Source organism: Eublepharis macularius, chromosome 6, assembly GCF_028583425.1.
Source record: "Eublepharis macularius isolate TG4126 chromosome 6, MPM_Emac_v1.0, whole genome shotgun sequence".
Classification (NCBI taxonomy): Eukaryota; Metazoa; Chordata; class Lepidosauria; order Squamata; family Eublepharidae; genus Eublepharis; species Eublepharis macularius.
The window spans coordinates 32,377,945-32,399,540 of NC_072795.1; the positions used below are offsets into that span (position 1 = coordinate 32,377,945).

Consider the following 21,596-nt stretch of genomic DNA (forward strand, 5'->3'; position numbering starts at 1 on the left):
ATTATCAGGGGATCAGCCAGATAATGAGACCAGCTTCATCCCACTTCTGATAAGCGGTCAGAGAGGAAAATGGCAGGGAAATAGCGAAGGTCATCTCTAGTTCTTTTTTGTGGAAGTTGTTCTATCACTGCCTAGTATGCATGGGACAAAACTAATCATAGTTGGAGCAGTCAAGGGGCAGTGCTACTCATGCACATGTATGTGCTAGGGGCCGTCGTCACACGGCCATAAATTAAGCGCCAAACTAGCGCCATCTCCCGCTGAATGCTCACCTTATTCCATGTGAATGCCCTGGATTGACTATGAATGCTTTGCAACACTAAAATGCTCACTCTCCCCTATCATCTGTCTCACCTAACACTGATTCTCCTGCCCTACACTCCCACAAGCCCCAGAGTGACCCGCAATTAAGCCCCAAAGTAATTTTTTTTTTTAAGTCAGCCTTACAGTGCTATAGCGCTATTCTGCCATGGGCAGGAAACCTCTGCTACCTATCACGGTTGGCTTTTGGGTTGGCCCAGCACAACATTGGTATAGTACAGGGGTGGGCAATTGTTTTGGCTCGGGGGCCACTTTGTGGGAGCGGAGGTTAGCGGAGGGCCGCACCTTTTAAAATGATTACATTCATTAGTTAACTTTGCATTTCAGAAAAGGTATAAATTGTATCATAAAAATCAATAAATATAAATTAAATAAAATAGTGGTAGTTTTATTCAATTTATTTATTGTGCTAATTTCATATCATCTATAGCTCAGTTCAAGGCGGATTTTTCTGACTGTCTTGGCGAGCCACAAGAAACTCTGTAGCGGGCCGCATGTGGCCCGCGGGCCGCAATTTGCCCACCCCTGGTATAATAGAAGAGTGATACAGTGCAAATATGCGAAACATTTTTTTTTAAAGGACGGGATTTTTAGGGCCCCGTTTCTGGAGGCACTTTGACTGACCGTTGAATTGCGCTTTCCGCTTTTAATGTGACTGACTGGAAGTGCAAGCAGTCATCAAAATATGGGAGAATCTCTTCTAATAATGATAACAGAAGAAACTATTTCTAGTGCAAAACTGACAAAATAAGGACCCGTGTGACGACGGCCAAGGGCTTATTTTCTGCCCAGGGGCTTTCACAGACCTGGCTCCAGCAGAGTACGCCCAGATACTTACTTGCCAGCAGCATACACCTCAGCTGTGTCAAACAGATTCACTCCGCTCTCGTATGCAATAGTCATTAGCTGCTCAGCAACCTTTGAGAAACAGATATGAAATTAGTCGAGATAATACAAAACTCTCCTCCTGCAATCCATCAGGAACAGCTTAGAATGAAACAGTCATACAAAACACAGTGAAAGAACTCTTCCCAAACACAATATATTTTTAAACCCTGTGTATTAGGAGACGAGACAGATTTAAGAAACAACTGCAGAGTCCAATTTGTGAAGGGTCCATGTACATTTCTTTAGCAGGATAGACTGATGGACCAGTTCATGCCTCTATTCCAGCAATACAATTTGGCTTAATAACAACAACAACAACATTCAGTTTATATTCCGCCCTTCAGGACAACTTAATGCCCATTCATAGCGGTTTACAAAGTATGTTGTTATTATCCCCACAACAATCACCCTGTAAGGTGGGTGGGGCTGAGAGTGCTCAGAGAAGCTGTGACCGACCCAAGTTCATCCAGCTGGCTTCAAGTGAAGGAGTGGGGAATCAAACCCAGTCCTCCAGATTAGAGTCACGTGCTCTTAACCACTATACCAAACTGGCTCTCCTACAACAAACTGTGTAGTTTGGTGTAGTTTGTAGTGATACTGTGCTCATCCAAAGGGCTCAGCCAGATGATACTCAAGAGATCTGTGATTACAGAGGACAGTTTAATGCTAAATGGTAGTTCCACACAGCTGTTTTTAATATCGGGAATGGTGACGGGAGAGAGGATGTTGAACCCTTTCTTCCTGTCTGCTTCCTTGATCTAATCCAGCTTCCCCAAGCAATTCTGAAGGGGAAGAATACTGGCATGGATGTCATACCTGTCTTCCCCTTTATGCAGCTAATTGCTGCTTTGGGGACAATTTGCCTTGGGGAGATAGCCTGAAGGAAATAGTTAAACACCCTCCCTTGTAGTGCCCCTTTCCTCATCTTCAGAACAGCCTCATGGAGCTGCCAATTACTAAAAAGAAAACTCCAGACTAGCAAGGAGTCAGCAACTGATGGCTTCAGAACCAAATGTGGCCCAGCACCTAACTGAATACGGCTCTTTAAAAAACAAGTCAAGATATATTGGAGGGTTAGGTGGGATGCTAGAATAACCAGTATGTAGAGGGAATGGCAGGCAAAGATTTTTTATGGGAGTAAAGGGCTTCTTGGAGATGCTTTTACAGAAAGGGAAATGATTGAGGTGAACAGTTGCTAGTAGTCCAAGTGAGAAGAATGTGCAGATTTATGCCACAGCACTAAAACAATTGCACTGGTTGCTCCCATGTGTATCTGTTACTTACTGTGAGGTCTCATGTCTGCTGCTTTCTAATAGGACTCTCAGCAGCCAGTGCCTGGATCACAATAATTTTGTGGAGTATTAATCAACATGTCAGTCATCTGTAATGTTAAACTGTATAGTCCAGTTAGGCAAATGGCCTTCTTATGCCATATAGATAGGGCTCATTTTGAGGGGGAACGCACAGGAATGAAGTTCCGGCAGTTCCCCAAAGAGGTCACATGACAGTTGGCCCCACCCACCTGACCCTCGGCCATGGATTGGGGCCGAAATGGCCTGGATTGATCCTCTGATGGGTGGTAGAACACTCTCCTGCTCGACAGCGGCCCAATCCTGACCATTTTGGGCCCCTTTTCAGCCTATTCAGCCCCTTTTTGCCATTTTGGGCCCAATTTTGGCCCTGAATGGCCAGGATTGGGTCCAAAACAGCCAGGATAGGTGATGTCAGGGGGTGTGGCATATGCAAATTAGTTATGCTGATGTCACACTTCCAGCGATGGCAAGGGGTGTGGCATATGCTGATAAGTTATGCTAATGAGTTATGCTAATGAGTTCCTCCAGCTCTTTTTCTATGAAATGACCCCTGCATACAGATAGTTTCAGGTGGGAAGCCATGGTGGTCTGTATTAGATAAAGCTCATATCCTGGAAAACTAGTTGATCTTTAAAGTGTTACTGGACCAGAATCTTTTTCTCATATCCTATAGTTTCAGTTATGCAGCTGGTTTTCTTATGCCAGGTGTTTATTGCTTGCTTGCTCTGAAATGTTGATGTGTTTTGGCACATGAATGCCAAAACGTTTCTGATCTCTGCTCCAGAGAATCTTAATCAGAGATCTTCTACATCACATCGATATTACAGGGATTTTCAGGGCTGATGCCACACGTTGGATGGTTGGAATTGCTTTTAGGGTGAAACTGCATATTGCAGAAGAAGCAAGGCTACTGCCTAAAGCAGCGTGCCCATGTTGCATTCCCCTCTGTCTCCCCCTAAAGCATAGCTTCACTTTCATGATGTGCTTTCACACCAACTACCAGCACTAGCAAACAGCATCACGTGAAAAGAAGCCAACAATTATGAGAACACGAATCAAGGCTGCCATTTTCAGCAGTAGTCCTGTTATCTAAAGTTAAGTTTCACCCGGATTCACAGTAGAATCTCAGCTTGTGATGCTCGAGAGTCCAACAGATTGTACTTTGACACCCATAGCTCATACTGTGTATTTATTCTATACTGTATAAGCCTACTTACTCATACTGTGTAAGCACTAGAAAGCAAAAGGCAGCAACAGAAGAACGACTGCTTCCCGCTAAGAATAGAAAACAATTTTCTAAGCCCTCCAGCTGTGAAAGACAGCTTGAAAATATGTGGGAAAGATCTGGTGAAATCTTAGAAACTGGAGGGGGTGGATAAGCAGAACTCCCAGTGCTCAGCACTGGAGCTTTTGTTGTCCGCATGATCGTAGGCCTCTCCTCCTAGCTACCAAAATGGATACATGCAGATTGATTTGTTAAAATTATATTCTTCCCTTTCTTCTGTGTATATTGGGTTTCCAGAAAGCCTCCCCTCCTGGCTGAGATGTGCTTCAGCAAGGCAGTTGCATGATGTACCTTCCAAATACAACCTGGGATTGATCTAATGCATGTTTATGCACAAGAAAGTGCCACTGAATTCAGTAGAACTGTCGTGAGCCAGGTCAGCACAGGCAGGATAGTCTGAGTCCAGTCCAAGGTCGGTGCACGTCCAAAGTCCAAAGTCCAAAATCCGAAAGCCGAGTCAAGAAGTCCCTAGGTCAGTTACCAGTCAGAGCAATGGCGATTCAGAAGCAAGGTCAAGGTACAGTCCAGGGCTCACACAGCAAGGCAAGATTCAGCAGAGTAGTCACAGTCAGAGCAGGATTCTGACGTGTTGCTTCCACACCTCCTGGTCTTCTGTGGCTGGGCTTTATAGACAGGCTGGGCTTGCAGCCAGCTGCTTGGGAGCTATCCTGTGCTCACTCCTCATCGCTCTCAACAAGCATCTGGCATCTGGCCAGGAGGCGTGCACTTTGCCGCCTCTCCTGCAGCTCCACACGCTGCTTTTGTCTGTGATGTTCTGTGGGTGAGGCTGGAGGTTTGGGCATCCTTGGCTGTGCTTTACCAGTGGTGTTAAAGCTGGAGGGCATTGGTGCCTCTGACTCAGCTGCTGACTGAGGATTTGGGGCAACTGGTGGCTGAGTTTCACTGGTGGTGTTGGAGCTGGAGGGTGTTGGTGGTGTTGGAGCTGGCTCAGCTGCTGGCAGCAGCTGTTCTTCCTGATCACCAGCTTTTGCTGTGTCAGGACTGGCTACACAAAGCTCCTCTTCTTCTGAGGAGTCCTCACTCTCAGTGAACCCAGACTGGCCCATGACAAGAACTAACTCTCAAATAAGTGTAAATAGGATTGCAGCCTAACAGTGTAGTGCCAGGTCTACTCAAATGCACTCAGGTCCATTCAATAAGGGTATTCCTGGAAAAGTGTTCTTAGGATTGCAATGTAACAGAACAATCCTAAACAAAGTTACACTCTTCTAAGCCTACTAACTAGGGATCCCATTCCCTGCTCCCAGCCTCTGCCCCACCACCTCTCACCTGGCCAGCAAGGGGGGGGGAAATGTGTGGGGAATGGGCCCAGGAGCACCGCAGCATGCTCCCACATGCAAGGACAAGGTAAGTCTTCCTGATGTGCAAGGCTCCAAGCCCCTCATCCCCCAGTTTGGACTCCTGGGGACCTGGCAAACCTACCACTGAAATCAATTGACTTAGAAGGCTATAACTCTGCTTAGGACCACACTGATAGTTTTCTAAACCCACCTTATTTTAAGCAAAGAATTAGAATGATTCCTGCACAGAATTTGGGGCGGGGGCAGGGGGGGCTTTGGAGAGTGGGGAGATGGATGAGGAGTTGGGCCTGATCTCCAGACTATAGAGATCTATTTCCCTAGAGAAAAATGGCAGCTTTGGTGGGTGAGCTCTATGGCCTTATACCCCACTTAGGTCTCTCTCCTCCCCAAATCCCCAGGAAATTCCTGACCCAGAGCTGGTAAGTTGCAATCCTATATAATGATTAAGGGTTGCATCTAAAACTCGGAAGACATATTGTTATTTTAAAAGTACTAAAGTTCATAAATTATCTTTGGGATTTTTTTAATGCAGACTGCACACAGTTTGAGTATAGATTCTATTTATTTATTGAAACAGTTATGCCCTACCTTTCCCCTGGTTCAAAGTGGCTTACAATACCTGATTAAATGCCCACCAATAATAAAACTCTGAAATTCTCCCAACCTAAAAAAAACCCAATAAAATGTAACAAAGTAAAATACAATACAATGCCTGAAGCATACATGAAATGCTGCAGTGAATAAAACTGCCTTATGGTGCCTCCTAAAAGTTTCCAAGTTTCTATTTATGCCCTTAGCATAGTTTGGTTTGAGCAGCTGATGCAGAAAGAAAGAGATGTTCTTGATAACATGATCTTGAGTAATCAGGTGAATTTGACTTCTGCGGCAAACCAAAAATAGTCCTCCATGAGCCATAACGATTGACATAGTACCTTGATGGCCAGCCAAGAATTCTGATGACCCTACACATTTGAAAACTCAATGATTGGTTGCTGCAGTGGTAACTGCTGGTGTCACAAGCTATTATGATTCGTTTTGGAATTGTCCTTATTACTGGTTAGAATGTGTGAGAGAAATGCCGAGTCAGCATTGCTATTATATGAAATTCAGTTCCTTGGGGATGGTAATAACCAGGGCTTTTTTTCAGCTGGAATGCGGTGGAACAGAGTTCCGGAACCTCTGACAACTGACATGGTTTTTATAGATGCAAGGAAATTCTATCTTGTTTAAGCAGTAGAAAAGGCAAAAATAATGTAAACAGTCAAATAAATAAAACAGTTTTCAGCATTTCCTTTTTAGTCAAATCTTCCTTTTTATTATTAAAATAACAGTTGAGTTATTACCAGGGCTTTTTTTCTGGGAGAAGAGGTGGTGGAACTCAGTAGGTCGCCCTCGGCAAAAATGGTCACATGGCTGGTGGCCCCGCCCCCTGCTCTCCAGACAGAGGGGAGTGTAGATTGCCCTCCGTGCCATGCGGCGTGGATGGCAATCTAAACTCCCCTCTGTCTGGAGATCAGGGGGCGGGGCCACCAGCCATGTGACCATTTTTGCCGAGGGCGACCTACTGAGTTCCACCACCTCTTCTCCCAGAAAAAAAGCCCTGGTAATAACTCAACTGTTATTTTAATAATAAAAAGGAAGATTTGACTAAAAAGGAAATGCTGAAAACTGTTTTATTTATTTGACTGTTTACATTATTTTTGCCTTTTCTACTGCTTAAACAAGATAGAATTTCCTTGCATCTATAAAAACCATGTCAGTTGTTGGTGAAGAGCAACTGAAAGCCGCATGTATGTCAGAAGTCTCAGAGAGGTGAGCATACAGGCTCCTAACTAAGGAGTCAACCTTTATGAAAACATATTGACAGTGCAGCCCTAAGCATTTGCAGTCTTCTAGTCCAGTAAAGGTCAAGGATATAACTCTGCTTAGGATTGCACTGTCAGACACAGATGAGCAGTGTGCGAGCATAGGTGTACACACTCCCCGACATTTCACAGGCAAAAATAGGGACACGTTGGTAGAACACACAAAGGACCACTGTCTGAATCTACCCTTCCAGTTCCATGTAATTGAAAGTTATACTGTGTGTGCTGTACACTGTATTTATTTTTTCTGCAATTGTTTATCCTGCACTGTTTTAAAAGCCAAAAGGTTCTTTGGAGTTTTGTTAAAGATACACTAAAAAAACACAACAGTCTTACAATGCTATTAGTAGTTCAGATGAGAATGAAGGGTCCTTTGTGTACGTCCTCCCCCCAAATTGTCATAGGACAGATAAGTGTGCTTCCTCCTGGGCACAGAGCATGCATTATAAGAAGCTGCGAGGGCAAAAGGACCATGCTATAGAGAACACTGCTAGGAAGTTTTAGCATGTTTAGCATTGATCACAGCATGAACTAAAAGGGTCATCTCTGAAAACAGAGAGCCAAGCTACAAGTGACGCCTTACACAGTTTGGACACTTGTCAGCTTACCTCAAGTTTTGATCGGAAATGTAGGCATCCTCTTTTTACAGCTTGGCTCTTCATTACAGCTGCAGGACCAGGATGCCTACATTTCCCATCAAAACTTGAGGGAAGCTGACAAGTGTTCAACTTGTGTCAGGCATCACTTGTAGCTTGGCTCAGAGAGAGTTGTTTCTCTTTGTCAACCACTTTTGCTCAACCATTCCTTGGAATCCATTTTGCTGACATCCTCAACTTTCAGTTATACCTTCCTATTCCAGTAAAGACAACCTTGGAATGTAATTAAATGGCTAAATGATATTAAGCTCATATAAAAGACTAGTAACAAAGCCAGTTGTGGGAAAAAATACAATGGGCTCTAGAAAGGGGAAGACGGACAGGTGGGCATTGCCACCTCCTCCATGACTGATCCCAGCCAGGTGAAAGCAGGGAGCAGACATTGGCATCTGGTCTGCTCCTGATTCCAGTTGGATGAAGGGGGGTAGGCATTGCCTCCTGTTCTGCTCCTGATCCCAATAGGGTGAAGTTGGGGAGTGGGCATTGCCACCTGCTCCGCTCCTGATCCCAGATGTGTGAAGGCAGGGGAGGACATTGCCACCTGCTCCACTCCTGATTCCAGCTGGGTGATGAAGGGGGGTGGGCATTGCCACCTGCTCCACTTGTGATCCCAGGTGGATGAAGGTGGTGGTGGGGGCAGGCATTGCTGCCTGCTCCATGTCTGATTTTGGCCTGGGCTTCCCGCCCCAGCGTGCTCTTGGAGGTACAGGCTGCCTCTTCTGGGCTTCTCTCCATGGCAGCACCTTCTGGTGGTGCATTAGGGTAGGAAGTGAGTTGTCTGGAACACGGTTAGCCTTTTATATAGTAGAATTTCATCATTTTTAATTCTCAGTTGCTTCTCTGACAGGGCAAATTCCAATAACACAACTACTAAGAGAAATTTAGCCAAGCTAAATGTGTCTTATACCTATAGTTGCCAATCCTTGGCTGGTAATCCCCAGGAGCACTGGGAGGGGGCGGAGACATTATCATCATCATTATTGTTATTGTTGTTATTATAGTTACTGTTGTTATTGTTCAAGATGAGTAGCAATGTTAGTCTGTCTGTAGGAGCGGAAAAGAGCAATAGTCCAGTAGCACCTATGTGTTGTGTGTTATGTGCCGTCAAGTCGTTTCCGACCTATGGCGACCCTATGAATGAAAGACCTCCAAAATGTTCTCTCTCTAACAGACCTACTCAGATCCTGCAAACTGGAGGATGTGGCTTCTTTTATTGAGTCAAGCCACCTCATTTTAGGTCTTCCTCTTTTCCTGCTGCCTTCCATTTTTCCTAGCATTGACTTTTCCAGAGAATTTTGTCTTCTCATGATGTGACCAAAGTATGATAGCTTTAGTCTTGTCATTTTAGCTTCTAAGGAGAATTCCGGCTTGATTTGATCTAGTACCCACTGATTTGTCTTTTTGGCCATCCATGGTATCCACAAAACTGTCCTCCAACACCACATTTCAAATGAATCAATTTTTCCCGTCAGTTTTCTTTACCGTCCAACTTTCACATCCATACACGGCAATGGGGAATACCATAGTTTGGATTATGTTGATCTTGGTTCCCAGAGAAACATCTTTATCTTTAAGGATCTTATCTTAACACCTATAAGACTAACAAAATTAGTGGTAGGGTATGAGCTTTTGTGAGCCACAGCTCACTTCTTCAGATATTAAGTTGTTACTGTTATTATTGTTATTGTTGTTATTGATATTAGTCTGCCTTTCTCACTGAGATCCAAGGCAGATTACAACAGTGTGAGTGAAAATACAATATAATCAACCGCTAGGACACTCACAGAGAGAAGTACAATAATGAGCAAGGGGACATTCAGGGAAACAGATGCAACAGGGAATGGTAGCATAAAAAAATTAAACAAGCATAAAGCCGAGCACAGAGATGAAATCCATCTGAAACAAAACATAACTAATTTTAACGGCATGTTGTGTGGAAACTCCCTAGTAGGCACTTATTCTGGGACATCACTTCCAGTTTTTGGAACAGGACACTCTGGGAATTTCCAAACATCTATAGTTTTTGCCATAGAGATATGGATATTCCTGGAGTGCTATGATATCATTTTCTGTTCCAAATCATGAAGTGAAATGGAGCTTGCTCCTAGGTAATATGCATAGGAGTGTAGTCGTAATCGGTTTCAGATGGATTTGCAGACCTTGCAGCTAATCCTGATTTATCAGTGTGTGATTACATCATTTCTGTATCTAGAATATCCAGTGGCGGACTTGGCTCAAGAAGATGTGGAAAGGTGTGCAGGCAATCAGGGTTCTAATAAAAAGATAATGTCTCTTTGCTGTTGCTGCTCCCAGCACAACTCCATTCAAGTCCATGCCCATCCTCTCCAATCTGTTATTAGCAGAAATCATTGAGAGCCGTTTGCAGGCACTAGTTGTCATTTTCTATTGCTACGCTGTGCTCTGTCATTCTTTATTGTTCTTGCTGGGCAGGTTTATTTTGGCAACTGATTATTTTGGCTTTGATTTATATGTCAAACATCTAATATGACTTTACTGGGGTGAGCATTCCAGCTGTTTGCAACATTCCTGCTACCTGAAAATCATTTTAATGAGAGAGAATTTGGGGGGATGTGCCTGGTGTCGTCAGATGTCTATGAACTTTCTTTTTGCTGCATGAAACCAGCAGCACAGTCCTGAATCCTGACGTTCCAAAGCCCTGATTTTAAAGACCCAGCTGTGGAAGAGAAGGCGTTCAGCACCAGGCCCCTCAAGAGTGCAGCGCTTCATGTTAGCCACCCAGAAGTTCTCCCTAGATAAAAAACGTTCCTGCTCAAAGATGACTGCTTTGTTTTGGTGGCTTTTGAGGCCGAATGCAGTGTCCGTCTGTGTTAAATGGTTTTTATTCAGCAGTTTCCACAAAGGTAGCCTATTGTCATATATTTTATTTTAACAGCCATTCCAGCTGACCATTAAAAATGCATTGCCCCAACCATCCAAATGCACTAACAGTGCAATCCTAAGAAGAGTTACTCCAGTTTAAGCCCACTGAAATCAACAGCCTTAGACTGGAGTAATTCTCCTTAGGACTGCACTGCAATTCACTGCTGCAGTCCTTGGGAAGCTTCTCATGTCAGTCATCGCTGAATCACAGCATTAAGTCCTGGTTATTAAGAAGAGTTTAATCTGAACCTCGTCCTTAACTTCATCTCTATAAAGCTTCAAGGTGTGGTTGACATGCAAATATGAGAGGGCTGTGGCTCAGTGGGAGAGCACCTGCTTTGCATGCACAAGGTCCCAAGTTCAATCTCGGGCACCTCGAGATAAAAAGGATCAGGCAACAGGTGATGTGAAGGACCTCTGCCTGAGATCCTGGACAGATGCTGCCAATTAGAGTAGTCAATAACTGACCTTGATTGATTGATCATCCGACTCCTTGTTAACAAGGTAAATGAATGCAGAAACAATCCATGTACAGTGTACACTTGGTTTTGTCTTTATATGTGCATTCAGAGGTAGTCATGTTCAGCATATATACAGATTAACATGCGATTCAAACCCCACATTGATGCAGGTTCTGGTCCCCAGTTTCATGCGTAAAGTGAACACGGGTTGAACATTTCTTACAAAAGATGCACACTCATACATGCAGGATGTATATGTGTTCACTGAACACACAAACAGGGCTTATACAGAAGGAGACCCAAACTGAGTGTTTCTCTAAGTGATAAGAGCACCTTTTAGTTTCCAGTGTGGCACTTTGATATTTGTTAAAGTAAACAGAATAATGTTAAAAAATCATACACACTTTCTGGTCAATGTTGCTCTTTGGTTTGACCTACTGTTTCAAGACCTGCAATTGCCTAGCACAAAGACATTCTTGGGGCTGCTTTTTATAGTGCCAGTTTCCTTACAAGATGGAGACTTGTGCTGTCTTTTTAAATAAACTGTATTTTGGTCAAAGCTCTGGCTGAGCAGAAAAGCATATGTATATAGTCCCCAAGGTATACTAGTCCTGCACCATAAGTAGCTGATAAATTAGCTACCTCTGTCTTGACTTCTTAACAGGCTTTTCAAGCACACAAACTGAAAATGCAGTTCCATGCAGAGTTGCTCCAGTCTAAGACCATTGACTTCAGTTGTCTTAGACTGGAGTAAGGGTAACTGAAAAGGATGAAACAGAAAAATAAAACTGAGTATTGCTCCAAACGTAGTACAAATCAATAAGGAACTAGCCTGGAAGCTTAATGAAATAATAAAAACAAGTGTGGCTCAACATGTATATTAAAATGAACAGTTTCCAAATACACAGTATTATTTATTGTCCAATTTTTACCAATGTGTTTTACACACACATGCACCTCACACACACTTTTATTTGCCCATGAATCTGAAATGTGCATGAAAGAGAGTACCTCATGAATCCAAATTCAATAATCAACCAATTTGGAAATGCAACCAATTGAAAAGCATTCTGGGATATTTACCTCCTTAGGCCTGGTCAGAAACATTCCAAATCACAGCAGAAAATGAACAAGCATCTTCTTTGCCCATTCCCTACATTTACTGTAAATAGGAGGGGGAAGATGATACAATGGTAAAGAACTAAGGGCGAAGCTTAGGGTTGCCAGCCTCCAGGTAGTGGCTGGAGGCCTCCTGGAATTACAACTGGTCTCCAGGCCACAGAGATCAGTTCACCTGGAGAAAATGCCTACTTTGTGGGGTGGACTCTGTGGAATTATGCCATGCCAAGGTCCTTTCGCTCTCCAAACCCCACTTTCTCCAGGTTTCTCCAGGTTTCACCCCCAAATCTCCAGGAATTTCCCAACTTGGAGCTGGCAACCCCTAGCCAAGCTAGACATGCAGGTTTTTAAAGAGTTGGGTCTGAATTCCCCACACCCAACTCGAGTTCCCTGCAGCTACACAACAGCTTTGGGAAATAGCTGTTAAAAATAAAGGAGATGCTAAATGGCCTCAGAATGCCTCCGTAGGGGGAGAAGGGGCTCCCCCTCCCCCCCTCAAGCCATTTCCTCCTGTCAAAATAGCAGGAGAGGAAGTTCCCCTCCCTGTTTTTTCTGCTTCACGTGGAGTATACTGAGCACGTGGAGCGGTAAAAACAGGCTGAAAAAAACTCCTACTGTGCTATTGTGACATGGGGAAATGGCCTCAGGGAGGAAGGAGGAACAAAGGCATTCTGAGCCATTTGGCCTCTCTTTTATAGTAGTCATTTAATTTTTAACTGCTGGCGCTGTATGGTTGTGGAAACCTGAGTTGGGTCGGAAGCTGGAACCCAGATCCAACTCTTTAAAAACCTACACATCTAGCTTGGCCCTTAGAGAGGTGATCAGCAGCAGCCTATGGAAATGTTCCACACACCCTTTACAGCAACACATACCAGAGACTGGATGAGGGGCATTTTGCATAGAATCTACAAACATTATTGTAGACTTTAGGTTAGTTACATGACTAATGTATTTTCCCAAGAGAATGTTTTTGCAGTGTCTATTCTGCCCATAGTTGTGATATGTTTCACTGCCCCAGAAGGAAGCAATCCTATCTCATGATCCATTAGAAAAGGTACTAAATATATTACGGAGAATTGTTCCAATCAACAGGTGACCCACCATACAGCAAAATGCCTGGTATGGTGAAGTTTTTGTTTCCATACTGAGATTTTGAAAAATTCCCTCAAGTTTAAATCAGAGGTTATATCGTAGGTAATGGGTCCTGAAAATGTTCTTAAGGAGGACAAACAACTGTCCCTTCCAGAAAGACCCAAATTATTCTGCTGTGCACATGGTCAGCAGATGTCAGAGATGTGAGCAGATACACCACAGTTGAACTGGTTCAATCTCAGGATATTATTGGAACCCAGTCTGGTTTTAACTGTATGGATGATTTTCAGTTGGAGAGGCCTAATAAAGTGGACCAGGCGCTTTCAAGTGTGCAGCTCACCATGTCCAGCCTTGCCCCTTGTCCCTCATAGCTAATCATATCATGCTGGGCTGGGTTGGTTGACTGGGTCCAGGAGGTAAAAAATAACTCTTTGCAGAAAGAGTGTAGTTTCTACCACTTTGAAAGAGGTGGTTGTGTGAGACCCTCCTGAAGAAGGCATCCATGGACTCAAATGACCTCAATGACTACCACTCAGTGGCTAATATTCAATGAATGGGGAAGGTGTTCAAGTAGGTGGTAGCTACACAGCTTCAGGTGGTCTTGGAAGAGATGGATTATCTAGACTCATTTCAGTCTGGATTCAGGTCTAGCTTTGCGATGGAAACGGCCGTGATTGTTCTCATAGCATGCAGCCTTTGGTGGACCTATCCCCCTGGAATCTGTCTAATCCCCTTTTAAAGCCATCTATGCTTGTGTTCATCACTATGTCTACTGGCTATGAAGTCCATAATTTAATTACTAATTGAGCATATTTTAATGCAGAAGATGCTGTTTATTAAATACCAAGTTCTTAAAATTGTTAGGATGCTCAGAAATGTACCAGAAGTGCAAAATCTTTTCTCCTGTGGTCGATAATTCCTTGCCATTTCCTGAGACAGGAATAGACTTGGTTTATTTTATCACCCGTGACTTGACTTCTAATTAAAATAAGAAGGCACCACATCCTGCTTGTGAATTATAGTTAAACAAAATAACATTGCTTACCTCATCTGAAATCTGACCTCCAAATGTGACCCATGTCCCTAGAAAGAAACACAATGATTTGTTACTCTGTAGGGTTTTCTTTAATATACAAAACACATTATAATTAGGATGGTTTCCCTTATGGTATCTCCTAAGACCAATTTTTTGATGAACCTTTTTCTAATGAGGATGTACATGGAAGACTCAGACTGTTTCCACTTTAATTGGCTGAAAAGGTGCAGAGGACACGTTTTCATTGCTTGAAAAGCTTTGTCATGACTAGGTAGGGATTTCTCCCTCCCGAACAAGACACTGATGACACATCTCAATGGGAACAGATTACTGTCAGTGGATATACTGCTCTTGTTAGCAATTAGCCACAGTTAAATCACTATGAAAATAGCTTGGTGCACTGAAAGGTCTTGAAGCTAGATCTTATCAGACAAGTCACAAAAACATAAAGAAAAAAGACATTTCCCACACGAACTGCTCCATGAAGAATGTCTGATAGGCCATAGTCAAGATTACTGAAGCTACTTAAATTTTAGTTACCCCTTAACACACCTAAATTGCCCTTTTGCTCATGCAGGTTAATTAAAGAGTGGTAAAGAGAGAGACATTCCCACTCTTTCAATGCATAAATAGTTACCATAATAACATAAGAAGAGCCTGCTAGATCATACCAGTAGTCCAACTTCATGTTTCACATGGTAGCCAACCAGTTGGCCTAGAGGGTCAATGAATAGGGCATAGAGGCCAAGGCCTTCTCTTGCCAGCTAGCACTGGTATTTAAAGGTTTGCTGTTTCTGTGCACAAAGGTTCCCTTTACTCACCATGATTAGTAGCCACTGATGGATCTGGTGGTGGAGAGTTCCTTCAAGTCATAGCTGACTTAAGGCAATCCTGGCAGGGTTTTCATGGCAAGAGACTAACAGAGGTGTTTTGCCATTGCCTGCCTCTGCAACCCTGGTTTTTGTTGGAGGTCTCCCATCCAATTACTAACCAAGGCCGACCCTGCTTAGTGTCTGAGATCTAATGAGATCAGGCTCACCTGGGCTATCCAGGTCAGGGCACTGATGGACCTATCCTCCATCAATCTTTCTAATCCCCTTTTAAAGCCATCTCTGATCCTGGGCCATCACTGCATTCTCTTGCTCTGAATCCCACAATGCAATTACTTGCTGAGTACAGAGGTATTTCCTTTTGTCTGTTCTGAATCTATTGCCTATCAACATTATTGGGTGTATCTGAGACCTAGTATTAGGAGAGAGGGAGAAAAAGCTCTCTCCCCCGTGCATAATTTTATAAATCTCTATCATGCCCCCTCTCTAGTCTTTTTCTTCTAAACTGAAATGTCCCAGAGTCTTTAGCCTTTTCTCGCAGTGTTTCTAATACGTGCCAGTCCTAGTGGAAAACATGGCTACTGAATGCCCAGTATTAGTGCATACAAACCATAATTTTTAAAAAATTGTGCTGGGCCGATGTCACGGCGCAAGAACAATTATTTCAGAATGTTGACATTCAGGGCACTTTGTGCTGCCATGAATTGAATTCTAAAGTTGGCCAGAACTATATTCTAGTTATTTGATAGAAAAGAGAAATATTCCTTGGTAAAATAAGAGAATTGCAATGTACTAGTAACTGACTGTCAATAGAAAAAAAAACATGTTGCCCTTTATCTGTATCATAGTCTGTTGATTAATTAGTAAAAGCTTTAACAATCTTTGTTTCTATCCTCGCCTTTTGAGTTTACACACCATGATGTGGTGAGCGGATTGTTGAAGTGTGAAAAATGGGAATTATATAAAACCATCCTTTGCTCTTTGTTACCTAGTTACTAATAGTGCAATCCTAACCCATTGAAGCCTGTTGTGGTTAAATGGCTAAGAGCAAACAGACTGAAACGAAACTTTGGAAAGACAGAACACTAACTGGGAAAGAGAAGATCTAGAAGGACAATTTGCTCCCTGCATTTGATAGGGTTCAGCAGACCCATGCTGACTTGGTTAAGAGCCTTGAGGTTATACTGGATACAACATTACTGATGGGTAGTAAAGAGTCCAGTAGCACCTTTAGGACTAACCAACTTCATTGTAGCACAAGCGTTCGAGAACCACATTTCTCTTCATCAGATGCATTACTGCTGGAGAAGCAAGTTAATGCAGCAGCAAAAAAATGACTTCTTCCAACTCAGTCTAGCCTGGAAGATGGCACCCTACCTTGATATGGCCGCCTAGATCCATGCCACAGTAACATTAAAACCACATGACTATAATGCAATTTACATTGGACTCCCCTCAAAATCAACTCAGAGACTCTAGTTCGTGCAGAATGCCACGGCTCGGCTATTATTGGGAGCTAAATAGAGCATGCATATTACTTCCTTCTTTCATTCCCTGGCCATCCGTTACCAGGTTCAGTTTATTGGCTATCACATACAAAGCCCCTCGTGGCCTTGGCCCCTCATATCTGTGGGACCACCACTCCCTGTATACACCTCTATACAATTCATTTGTCTGAGCAGGGCCTTCTGCAGGTGCCAAGCTGCAAATGAGCAAAATCAACAACTGCCCATACACGTACTTTCTCCATTGTAGCCCCCACCTTATGGAACGGCCTGCCTGATGAAGTCAGGAAAGCTCCCGCTCTCCTGGCTTGCAACAAACTATGCAAAACTGAATTATTCAAGAAGGCTTTCTACACAGGCAATATAGGGTTATACTGTAACAAAATGGCTCAGAAAGATACTTGGGTAAAGGGTTAAGAACCGAGCTCTCTTACTACTGTGTGTAGTTTGTGCTTCCTGTTGCTGTAAGTAGGATCCTACTATGTAATTTTTGCATCGTTTAATGACTCCTATTAATACTTATGCCTTGCTTCCGTTCTGTTTTTAGATTTCTGATTGGTTCCTATTGAATGGTTTATTGGATGTCCCAGCCTGTTGATTGTATTGATTTACTCTGTGTAATTTGCCTTGAGCCTTAGTAGAAAAGGTAGACTATAAATAATGTAAATAAATAATAAATAAATGTGCTTTTCAATTTTTCTGTAGTTTATGATGAATCATGGAACAGCCAAGCATCTAAAACAAGGTACTCACTGTAGCGAATACGGCCCATAGTGTATTTCCATAGCTTATACTGCCCATATGCAATTTTCAGCCAAAGACTATTGATCACTTTTATGTTGGAGCATTTTGGTGTTCGTAAAGATACCGGCTTGCATCCTGCAGTGTGCAAGCAGAAACATAAATGGACTTGGTGCAGATCCGCTTGCACAAGATCTTGTGCTATTCCTAGCACATTCCTCCCTATATATTATAATAGCCAGAAACGGGTTACACAACATCTTGCATAGAAATACAATAAGTTTGACTTTGTGCAAGCAGCTACCATGTTCTTTTTCTTGGCTAGTTGCTTGTGCAAGAGCTCTAGCACAAGAAGAAATGCTGTGCGGTGTCCAGCACATAATGTAAATACCTAGAGGAAAATTTGCTGCATATGGATTGTTATTTTTAATCATAGCTCAGTGAAGAAATTTACTGGTTTGTCTTGTGGAGAAATGTGGATGCTTCAATATGCCACTGGAACACAAGGTTCATAAAAGATGCTCCCATTTTAATGACCAATTCCTAACCATGGTCTGCTGCTGAATCACACTCGTCCTTTCTGATGTTGCTACAGTCTTATTATTATCATTTAGAAAGCCAGAATATCAGACATCTTACAGCACAGCTATTCTAAATCACAGTAGTAGTGTCATAGCATTAGGCAATTCCAGCTCATGCCCATTCGATCATTTCATTGCAAGAGGGGAGGACAATTTCTCTAGCCCTACATTCAACCCTTCTTTTTCCTTTTCAAATACTGGAATGGTTGGCCTACTTCAGGTGTTTCATCATCAATGGTCACTATCCAATAGGAGTCAGCGACAGCATGGAAATGTATACACCTGCATCACGGCAGCATTGGTTACAGTTAGGCTTGCCTGATGGGGTCTGGCCTAATACCGGAACCCAGGGAGAGGCGGGCTGGAACTTACCATTCATGTGTGCACACACTGTGCATGTGCCCCCCGGGATGGCATGATGACGTCTCTGATGAACTGCACTTTTTAAAAGCCTAGAAGTGCTGTACAAACAGCTGAAGGATTGTTAAGTGTTAATCCTTCACAAACACAGAGAGTTTTAAGTGACAGACTACTTGAAGGCATCTGATTGGGTAGCACGAGCTGGAAAGAGGAGGGTCTGTTTTCGGCCCTACATGAGAGGAATCGAGTGTGAACAGTGGGGAGATGAAGTCCTAACTGAAAGTAGTTTAACACCGACAGGAGAACTTGGGAAAAGTTGGCAAGGAAGTTTGGGAAGTGGGTGCAGACTCCCATTCGGGCCAAAGAAAGGGGATAGATCGTCTAAGGAGAGGATATTTTCCCATCCCAGCTAAACAGGGAGGTAGCTCTGGAGAGTGAAGAGATCCCTGCTCAGGTGTGGTTGGAAACTTTTGGAGACCTTAAGATCCAGTTAAAAACTAAAGGAAAGCACTGGTATTTGAAGAGAAGGGGTTTGGGCTACTAGAAAGTGGGTACCAGCATTCTTAAACTCAAAAGAGAAAGAGAATCCTAAAATAAAGTGTACTAGACTGGGGACAACATGGGAACAAAAGGCTCTAAACAAGAATTTAAGTATCTGTGAAGAGCCTAAGAAGTAAAGTCTGTGCATGTACTGATTTTACCTCAGAGATTTCTATGTTGAACTACCTCAGATATTTTAAATCCCTGATTTCACCTAACCTTTCCCCTCTAAAATCAATAAAATAGTTATTTTTGAATTTTAAAAATGCCTCTGGTGCAATTTCTACTGCTTAAGGGCTAAGAAGAGAGAAGGAGGAGGAGAGAACATCATAATGTCACTGTAGGAAGTGATGTCATCATGCCAATCCCCACACTTCCAGGCACCACTCCTGAGTAGACATGGGCACGAATGGGAAAAAAATTCCGAAAACGCTGTTCATTGTTCATTGCCAACCACGAACAACAAACAACGAACAGAACTGAACATGTCCCTTTAACAAACATGTTCGGTGTTCATGTTCGTGGCCCTTTAAAGATCCCTTTAAACTATCAGCTGGCAGGTGGCAGGGGGGATTCCCCCTTGCCACCTGACAGCTGATAGTTTAAAGGGCCCTTTCCTGCCCCTTTCCTGCAAGGGGCAGGGCCCTTTAAACACCTCACAACCCCCAGCCCCCACCCCCTTACCCCACCCCAGTGCTGCTGGGCTGCTGCTGCCGGGTGCGAGAGGGACGGATAGATTCTCTCCGTCCCTCTGACAGCGGGCAGAGCCAGCGCTGTGGTCCACTTTTGCCCACTGTCAGAGGGACGAGAAGAGACTCCCCTGGTCCCTCTGACAGCGGGCAGAGCCGGTACTGCTGCAGAGCCACTTCTGTCCACTGTCAGAGAGACGAGGAGAATCTCACCATCCCTCTGACAGTGGGCAGAGCTGGCGCCATCGTGGGGCCGCTTCTGCCCGCTGTCAGAGAGACGAGGAGAATCTCCTTATTCCTCTGACAGTGGGCAGAGCTGGTGCTGCGGGGCTGCTCCTTCCCGGTGCCAGCAGGATGGAGAGATTCTCTCTGTCCCTCTCACACTGGGAGAGCCGGTGCTGCCCCCTTTGCTGTCATTTTCTCTTCACAGCGCCAAAAACTGTACTGCCTGTTGAAAGCTACTTTGAGGGGTTATAAAACTGACCCTCCCAATGTCCAATACCCACCAAATTTGCAGGGGACATAGTCCTCACTGTCCTCTGAAGATCCCCTAAGTTTCAGAGAGATTGCAGCCTGGGAAAGGTATGATCCATGGCCCCCCCCCTTTGCTGTCTATTTCTCTTCTGAGTGGCAAAAACTGGACTGTCTGCCGGAAGCTGAAGGGTTAAAGCCAGAAGGAAAGCCAGAAGGAGTTCAAACAGAGTTCAGTCCTTGCCCTTGCCAGGGGAATTGATTGAAGGCGCCTGAGTGTCTGGCTTCCCGAACAGCTGCCACAAGGAACGAGGCTTGCAACAACCACCTGTTCGTTGGTTGTTGGGGGTTTTCCGGGCTGTATTGCCGTGGTCTTGGCATGAAGATGCCAGCCACAGCTGCTGGCGAAACGTCAGGAACTACAATGCCAAGACCACGGCAATACAGCCCGGAAAACCCCCAACAACCATCATTCTCCGGCCGTGAAAGCCTTCGACAATACATCGAACCACCTGTTCGTTTGGAATGGGGACTCTCAAACGGCCCATTCGCGAACAGATGAACGGGCTGTTTGTGGGGTTTTTTCGTTCGTATTGCTGTTTGTCCCCATGTCTACTCCTGGGTGGTGCCACATTGCTGTAGGAGGCCAGCTGGGTGCCCAGTAGGGTTGCCAGCTGAGCTGCAAGTTGGAAAATTCCTAGAGATTTGCGTGGGGAGATGCCTGGAAAAGGCAGGGTTTGGGGAGGGAAAGGACCTTGGCATGGTGTAATTCCATAGAGTTCACCCTCCAAAGCAGACATTTTCTCCAGGTGAACTGATTTCTGTGGCCTGGAGATCAGTTGTAATTCTGGGAGATCTCCAGCCAACACCTGGAGGCTAGCAACTTTAGTGCCCAAGCTGGCTGTACAGCTGCTCCTGGGCAGCACCACGCCTCTGCAGAAGGTTGACCAGGTGCTTGGGGGGGGGCAGGCCGCTTCTGCGCCCCAGTAGCAATGCCACACCCCTACCCCCAAAATGCTGGACTGTCTAGGCCAAAACCAGACACTTGGCAATCCTAGTTACATTCCTGGACAGGGAAAGGGTGCCATTTAGTAAAATTTGCCCTGGAGTATGTGGCTTAAGGATTATATCTCGCTGTACACTTCCAACAACTCAAGGGCATTTAAGCTTTTAAAGACTGGGCAGACTGGCTCTTGCCTACTGATTGCACAGGCAGCTCCCTTTTCTGATTTCCAGTTGCTGAGTCCCGATTCTTTGCTCTACCTATCAATTGCCTGAACAGATTCTTGCTGAACTGGCTAGGTTGAAAATCAAACAATAGCCGTTTCCACACTACTCACCTTCATTCGGAACACCACGGAACGCTGCAAACAAAACCCGGAAGATAGCATTTTCTCACGTGAGTTTTGCATGATATCACACAAAACTCGTGCGAGAAAACGCTATCTTCCACTTTTTTAAGCTACATTCCGTGGTGTTCTGATTGAAGGTGAGTAGTGTGGAAACAGAATATTAGTTTCTAGTATACTATAACTTTCAATGTACCAATATCTTTGTCCCGATTGCAGACTCATACAGACAGCAAGCAAGGGAAAACTCCCAAGTTGTCTGAGCAGGTCA

At 44.0% G+C, this 21,596-nt stretch overlaps 1 protein-coding gene across 3 annotated transcripts in view; it reads right to left on the bottom strand.

Annotated features, from left to right (window-relative positions):
* The window catches only part of KCNAB1 (potassium voltage-gated channel subfamily A regulatory beta subunit 1), a 263,968-nt gene that overhangs the window by 72,496 nt on the left and 169,876 nt on the right, over positions 1-21,596 (bottom strand). For all 3 annotated transcript variants that reach the window (XM_054983176.1, XM_054983175.1, XM_054983177.1), the window contains exons 3-4: positions 14,269-14,306; positions 1,160-1,239 (exon numbers count right to left, since the gene is read on the bottom strand). In XM_054983176.1, coding sequence (XP_054839151.1) covers positions 1,160-1,239; positions 14,269-14,306 — 118 coding nt within the window. The remainder of the gene's footprint in view (positions 1-1,159; positions 1,240-14,268; positions 14,307-21,596) is intronic.